This window comes from Cicer arietinum, chromosome 4 (genome assembly GCF_000331145.2).
Source record: "Cicer arietinum cultivar CDC Frontier isolate Library 1 chromosome 4, Cicar.CDCFrontier_v2.0, whole genome shotgun sequence".
Taxonomy (NCBI): Eukaryota; Viridiplantae; Streptophyta; class Magnoliopsida; order Fabales; family Fabaceae; genus Cicer; species Cicer arietinum.
In genome coordinates this window covers 13,594,538-13,602,098 of record NC_021163.2, presented here as the reverse complement: position 1 = coordinate 13,602,098, position 7,561 = coordinate 13,594,538, and the positions used below count along the sequence as shown (strand labels likewise).

The window sequence follows — 7,561 nt, the reverse complement described above, 5'->3', positions numbered from 1 at the left end:
CCTTGAATTTCTTTCTAAGTTGTTGGAATAAGAAAATGAACTGAGAAGGAAGATGAACAAAGACCGCGAATGAAAGCTTACTGGGATGAAATTGATAACAAAATTTGTTGCCGGCAAAATATTAAGTGTTATTACTATTGCTTAAGGAAACAAAAGAGATAACGTTGTATTGAAGAATGATATATTTATTTCAAATAGGGAAGCTACATATATTAGTGGGGTAATCTTCACTAACCCATTTTTGTAATAAGTTGACACTTTTTTATATTTAATTACTCTAATATATATTTAGAATTAGGAACCTCAAACGAGTTTATTTGTAAACAAATTAGTAAAAACAAGACAAAAAAAAGTTGTTATTTTATTGTTAAATTTATTTATTTTATGTTGACATGTCTAATTTCTACCGTAATTATAAAAAGCATTTGTCAACAATAAAAATTCTCAACACAATATTAAAAAATAAAATAAATAATAAATTTCTTTTTATAAATAATCTAATTGTTTATATTAAAATAGATATTATCGATTTAGTACATGATCAATTATAAATTAATTAATTATTTGAAGCATGGACTTCAACTTTTCAAAATTAACTATAGTAAGTGTTTATCTTTTTTTATTTATATTAAAAATTATTGTAAGTGTGTTTGTTTAATCCATTAACTTTAAAAATACATTTAGCCATGTCATAAGGTTCGTCACTTTACAGAGTTGTTAATGAATGTCCTTGGACGGAATAAGTTTATAGAATGACTAAAATTACCAATGTTACAAATTTGATAGAGCGTTCCTGCCCTTTCGACCGCCACAAGAAGGCCGCGAGAAGCCGTTATAAGTACCCTGCAGCAACTGCGAGAAGGCCCAGAGGGAAGAATACCAGTTGCCATGCAAATCAGTAGTATTATATAACCCGTCTGGTTTGTACTTTGCAAACAGCTCAATCCTTGCCCAATTACTGCAGATTCAGATCCCTCCAAAACCCAATTAAATACAATTTGGTTAATCCCTAGACCTAGTCACCCTTTTTGTCTTCATTTTCTTATATTTATTTTAACAACGGTCCTTTTACTCCTTGTTGGTACCAACAGGGAGTAATCTATTGCGTATTGCATAACTCTTTCTTATAAAAATAATATAAACTTCATTCTTTGTTTGCTACTCTTTTTAGGTTTTTCTTGCTTTCTTACCTTGTTTCATGATGCTAGTGTTTTATTAACTTTTTCTCATACTCATATACTCATATGCTACAGCTATTTCGTTACTGTTTTGAATTTGTAGTAGAATCTCATATCATATGATACAATTTATTAATATCATAACTTTTGCAGTGCAAATGATCATTGAAGAGAGTTACACAAGACAGTTTTTGATCCTTTGACAGTAATTAGTCCAAATCCTCAAATATAATAAAATCAATGTCAGGTTCTACTTCTAGGTATCTCTTCAGTAATGGCATCCTTTCACACACCTTAGATGTTCCTCCAGCCAAGGTCTTTCTTGAAGCTCATCCAGGTACAATGATACATTCAAAATCAGTAAAACACACTTAGGGTATGTTTGGATCCAGGGTTTTGGCGGGTTAAGTCTATATTTTGTTGTATATTTGATATTTTAAAAACAATTGAAAAAACAACTTGATAGATGATCATATAACATTTCAATCGCACTTATTTTTTTTAGAATCATTTTATAGCTCAACGTTGTCAATTGTGGATTGCGGAAAATATTAGATTGTTCTAATTCTGCTACTCTATAATGTTAGAGGCTATTTGACTGCACTTTGTATTAATTAGCATATTACTGAACAATAGCTATTTGTTCAAATTTCACTATGCTATAACATTAGCTATTTGACAACACTGTTATAGCTTCCTATATTTGAAAAAGAAAATAAGTCCTCCCCTCCCATCCAAAATCCTCCATCTGAACATACCTTAGTAAAATACCTCCTACAAAATAATTTGTAAATCCTTTTCCTAGTTTGTTTATTTCAAAACTTATCAACTTACTTTCTGGTCCAGGTGCTTACACAACATCACGTACTCTCAATAATGCTTCATGCTTGTTGTTTTGGGAAAGACACATGAAAAGACTTTCAGAGTCTATACAAATTCTGTCAAATTTGGCACCACAACTTTTATCAAAATCTAATAACGCTGCTGCAAGTTTGCTTCCAACATCACCAAATTTGCCAGTTTGGCAACCTGTATTGAAAACGCTTGTCAATGATTCACTAGGCAAGGTCTTGCCCATTGCATTGAGAGAGAGGGTTGATTCGGAGGAGCTGGCCATTACAACTCTTGTTAGTGGTAATTTGGAGGAATTGAATGTATGTGAAACTATGAGTGAGGAAAAAATGAGTAATTTTTTTGATGTGCGTGTGCATGTTGAGACTTATGTTCCCCTTGAATTTGGTATCCGTGAAAATGGTGCACATTTGGCTGTTGGAGGCTATGGGAGAAACATTGCATCTGCAAAATATTCAGATTGGGTAAGGTAAGTTTATTATGCTATCTGAATTAGAATACAAGCATGACTAAACTCTTCTATGCTTTTCCTTAATCCCATTAAAGAAAAATCAGGATATTGGTGAGTTAAGGTACAATACTAGAAAGTTTGAATTTTTTCTCCATTATTGTTTGCTTATACTGCTTTAATGAGTTGTCTTGACTCTAGTCTAGAGGCATTTTGTTTGTAGTTTAAGTTATAGAAGGAACACATCCAGGTAAAAAATGAAAATGATTTAATCAAATAATTGAAACTGTTATAAATTATTAGTCACTTTAGAAATTGTTTTTCTATTAATGCTTGGTTGAAACCAAGACAAGATTTTCACTAAAGCACTTATTTTTAGGGCCTATAATTCTCTGTACTGTGTCGAGGATGATTTACTTCTCTTTACACTTCATTATTGATATTTATAAACCCCAGTGGAAACAAAAAATATATAAAGAATTGATAACATGTTTCAGATTGAAAATTGATTATTTTATCCTTCTCTTTTGCCGTCACCTCATTAGCCGTTACAGCCTATGACAATATAAAATTGTAGTACTAATTTTTTCTGCTGCTTGTAGTGCTGATGTTCCTTCAAATTACTAGTTGCAATTTCTTTATGTGATGCAGGATTAGGAAGAATCTGGAAAAGCTAAGACCTCCATCGGTGACAGAACTATTGCTGTCTTATAATGGTGATCAAATACTGGAAGGTTGTATCACAAATTTTTTCGTTGTCTGCCGCAAGGTGGGCTTTTTTTATCTGTCACAACAAATTATAAGCTTATTGTTTACAAGCGTATTTGGTGCTAGAGTTCTCTGTGCCCTTTTTACTAGTAACTATATGTTTGTATTACCTCCTAAGATTTGAACCTAAATGCCGTTGCTTAGTGTGGTTGGATTGTCCATGTTTTAATATTCTAACAGGACTTTTGAAATTTGAATTGTTTTAGTGCTATAACCAATGCAGTGATCTTTGGTGGAGATTAGCAACCGTACCTATTTATTGGAAAACTTTATCTTCGATTTGTTTTGGATTATGGTAAATGTCAGAGAACTCCTATTATTTGTTTGTCATATTGATGAAAAATCAATACTTGACTTCTCATTGCGTTTCAAGACTTTATTGGCCTTATATTCTTTTTAAAAAATTATGTTATTAATTATTGCTTTCATGATCATTTGTTGCTCACTACATTCTCACGACTTCACAAGGCATCATGGTTTCGTTTCTCATTCTTTTCTGCTTTGTGTGTGTGTGAGACATCATATGAAATAAGCTTATTTCTTTGTGGTACACACGCATGTACAAGTTTTATTGTCCACTTTCTATTTCATTTTAGGATCGGGATTCCAATGATGGGAATGCCTCATGTGATTATGGAAATAAAAACTCCTTTGAAGTGCAGACAGCTCCTATCAGTGATGGTGTTCTTCCAGGAGTAATACGCCAACTAGTGCTTGAGTATGGTTTGATTATAAATATATTTTTTTGCTGCTATGTTTTTTTCAACCACAAAGGAGCGATGCTCCTGTGCGGATTTTTTTTCTTCCCATTTCTGCCAAGCAATTCAAATTATTGATTTTTTTTCCTATGATGGAATTCTTAAAACTATTGTGTCATAGCTATAAATTTATTTCTTAAAGCCTGCTAGGTCCAAAGGAGAGCTTTGCTTTCACTAATATTAGGAAATTACCTTGGCCATAGAAATATACATTGCAAGTGCAAATTGAAACTAGTAATGTTGTTTGTTTTGTCAGTAAGATGCAGGGTGGAAGGGCAAAAATTATAGAAATAAATTAGACCAATGTCATATTTGCATAGGATAGAAAGTAAAAAGCACTAACAGGTTGTTTCTCTTTCTCGTGTGACTGGGCATATTTTGCACTTGTGCAGGGTATGCAGAAATGAAGGAATCACATTTCGAGAAGTTGCACCATCATGGTCAAAACATGAAATCTGGGAGGAAGCATTCATCACAAGTATTTTTTTTTTGTCTTTTCATTTTTTCTTTTTAGTGTTATTGAGGATAAAACTCAACTTTGTAAAATAGTTCTTTTGGAAATGTTGGTGGCTGATGAAGCCTCATGAAAGCTATCTACTAAAATTACTCGCGGATCTAAATCAATGGCCAAGGATTATAGTACGTTTAAACTGTGATTCACTCACTACCAGGCAGTCGTCTAGAAAAGTTATTATTCTACATTAATAAGCTGTAATTATATGTCCTCACGAGAAAACTATTTTGTACTGACTTATAGATGCTAGTTGTTTAGGTTGTACTGAATTATCTACAAGTTTGGTTATTTGACAATGATATCGTATGTCAGTACAAAATATCAATTCTTTTTGCAAGCATGAACAACTGCTTTTAATTATTTATTCTACACAAGCTTACAAGTTTACCGACTGTCCTTTTTTCCATTTTCTTGTATTCTAAAACTCATTTGGGATCTATTGTCATTGCAGATAGCTTGAGGCTTTTGCAACACGCAGATAGTATTCAGGTTCCAACAGAATGGCAATCAGCCCAATCTAAAACATGGAAGGATATATCATGGACAAAAAAGCAATTTCTGGTGGTAAATTTATAGTGTTGCTGCATTTATATTAATTTTATTGTAAGATTTTCTCAATTTGAGCAACTGCAGGGAGGACCTGGGATGATCACAACTTTAATCCAGGTAAATTTATTTATTATTTTTCACATTTTGAATTAAGATGGGGAGAGGGAAAGAAAAATAAAAATAAAACACGTATCTTCTACTATGTATGTATCCATTTACAGGGTTTGTGGTCTTTGAGTTTTTATTTTTATGTTAAATTTAACTAATCAAACTCATGAAGAGTAAAAATCTTCATAGCTTTGACTCAATCAAGATTTTATCGTTTCTAAGTTATATTTCCCAACATTGCAAGTATAAAACCAAAATGTCTGTTTTAACCAGGAAAAGGTTATGGAGAAAGCAATTATGGAAGGGTACCCAATAAGTAACATATGTACAAGGTGAAGATACTGCTTCTTTGCTTGGATGAAATGGAGAGCGGTTGACCTTCTCTTTTTCTCCCTCTTGTGTTGGCAAGTACACTGACAATGCCATAGTTTCTCAATGAGTGGATGAAAATGTAATAATCACTTGGAAGATGTCCATATGAAGTCTAAACTCTAAACAACTGTATCAATAAGTCAGGGACCAAAATAGAAACAAAATAGTATATATAAATCATAAATAACTTCATAGACCACCTCCAAAGGGGCTCATCTCCATTTTGCTTAACAAGCACTGTTGACTATAAATAATTTAGTATTTGCAAGTTGCAAGTACCTGGTTCTTGTCTCAAAATTGTGAACCATGGCAACAGGTTAGGGCAGCTCCCCCGCCTCCGCCCGACTCCCTCAAAATGCTCGTCTTTGCCTATGAACCTTGCTGTGTTTGAAAATTGAGTCTTTATCCATTTTTCTGACAGAAGTCGGATTTACACGCCCCTGCCACATATATATAAAATAAAAATTAATGAATATAATAAAATTATATTCATTAAAATTAACTTTTCCATTGAGAATGGAATAAAACTAATATTAATTTAAAGTATTGGATAAAAATGAGTGAGTATATGTATATAAAAATTAAAGTAACATAAAATCACCAGTACAACGAGTGTGGGTGTCAACACTCTCATTCCCAACCCCATTTAGAATGTAGGCAAAATCTTCACTTGATAAAAGCAAAGTTTCTGTCAAAGTCAATGTTTGAGTTTGGGCAGTAACCCACAAGTGAGGGTAAAGTTAGAGCCTGCCATGTGTAGAGATTAGAGAATAGTTGATTTTTTTTATTTCTTTTTTTTTATGAAAGAAATTTAGGATGAGGGGAATAATAGTAGCCAGCCATGTGTAAAAATATATGAATGTATATAAGCATTTATCTTGTATGTGACGGACATCTAATATTTTATACAACCAAACCTCAAATTTCTCTCCTAAGATTACTACTATTTTGATACCATTTTAGTTTATGAAATTTACAAAATGGCAAAATCATTGAAAAACGTTAGTGAATTTAGTCTCTCTTTGAGTTTTGATAGTAGAATAGGGTTAGAGTGCAAGCATGATCTAATGTGTTACATCTCTAATTGGTAAGGATGATAGTTCAGAGATAGTGGTGATTTTTCATGACAAATGGACTCAATTGAGTAAGAATTTTTAATTTAAGGAATGATTTTTCAATTTCATAAATTTTAGAGAACTAAATTGTATGGTTCATATAATTTCAAAAATCAAAATGGGCATGGTATTCCCTCCTTTTACTCAAACTTATTTTATTTTTATTTTATATTTTCACTTTTATTTGCATAATTGTTACTTTATTTTCAAATGTTTATTCATAAACACTATTTTATTTCTTCAAAAACACAGTGTTCCCTGCATAAATATTTAAAAACAAAATCTGATAATTTGGTAAATAAAAGTAAAATTAGAAAATGAAAGAGAAAGAGAAATATCTTCTGAAAGGAATATTTGTTCCATTACGGACAACAACACATCTGCTGGATGAGTAAGGTTTTAATCCATGTGTAAAAAATGTCAGCAAAAAAAAAAAGCATGTTATATCTATTATTATCACTCTAAGGTATTGTTATACCATTTAATGATGGATGTGTAATTTCTTTTACAATATAAATTAAATCATAACAATGCTTGAGTTCTCAAATTACACGCATATCTGTTGTCTTCGCTTTAAACAGAGGAGAATTGGCTATTGTACCCCCCATTTAAACTTATACCCCCCAATTTGTTAAAAATCCAATTTTATCTTTAAAAAATTCATTTACGAGCAGTTAAAAAAAATTACTCTAAAATCTGACCTTGCTGAAATTTCCGGTAAGTTGCATCAAAATTTCCGGTAGTTATAGTTGTTACCGGAAATTTGGAAACTGAAATTTCCGGTAGTTGTAATTTGAATACCGGATTTTTGAAATTTCCGGAAGCTACCGGAAATTTCAAAAAATTTGAAAAATCCGGTAGTCATTTTTTGTTCACCGGAAATTTGGTTTTTTGAAATT

The 7,561-nt window shown here is 31.9% G+C and overlaps 1 protein-coding gene and 1 long non-coding RNA gene across 3 annotated transcripts; one reads left to right on the top strand and one right to left on the bottom strand.

The window, feature by feature from the left end:
- Nucleotides 1-702: 702 nt before the first annotated feature.
- On the top strand, nt 703-5,834 carry LOC101493195 (uncharacterized). Of its 2 annotated transcripts, none has more exons than XM_012714731.3 (9): nt 703-1,001; nt 1,332-1,515; nt 2,025-2,499; nt 3,130-3,247; nt 3,843-3,964; nt 4,397-4,482; nt 4,970-5,079; nt 5,152-5,184; nt 5,449-5,834. In XM_012714731.3, exons 2-9 carry the CDS (start codon nt 1,419-1,421, stop codon nt 5,509-5,511), a joined length of 1,104 nt encoding a protein of 367 aa, XP_012570185.1. In that variant the 5' UTR covers nt 703-1,001; nt 1,332-1,418; the 3' UTR covers nt 5,512-5,834. The 2 variants fall into 2 exon arrangements, with proteins under 2 accessions (XP_012570185.1, XP_004496737.1); XM_004496680.4 differs by having other exon boundaries at nt 4,970-5,082.
- Nucleotides 5,243-6,291, bottom strand: LOC140920158 (uncharacterized). The gene is made up of 2 exons (XR_012162791.1): nt 6,149-6,291; nt 5,243-5,987 (listed from the first exon to the last, which is right to left on the bottom strand). It is a non-coding gene; the product is annotated as an uncharacterized lncRNA (long non-coding RNA).
- Nucleotides 6,292-7,561: the final 1,270 nt, after the last annotated feature.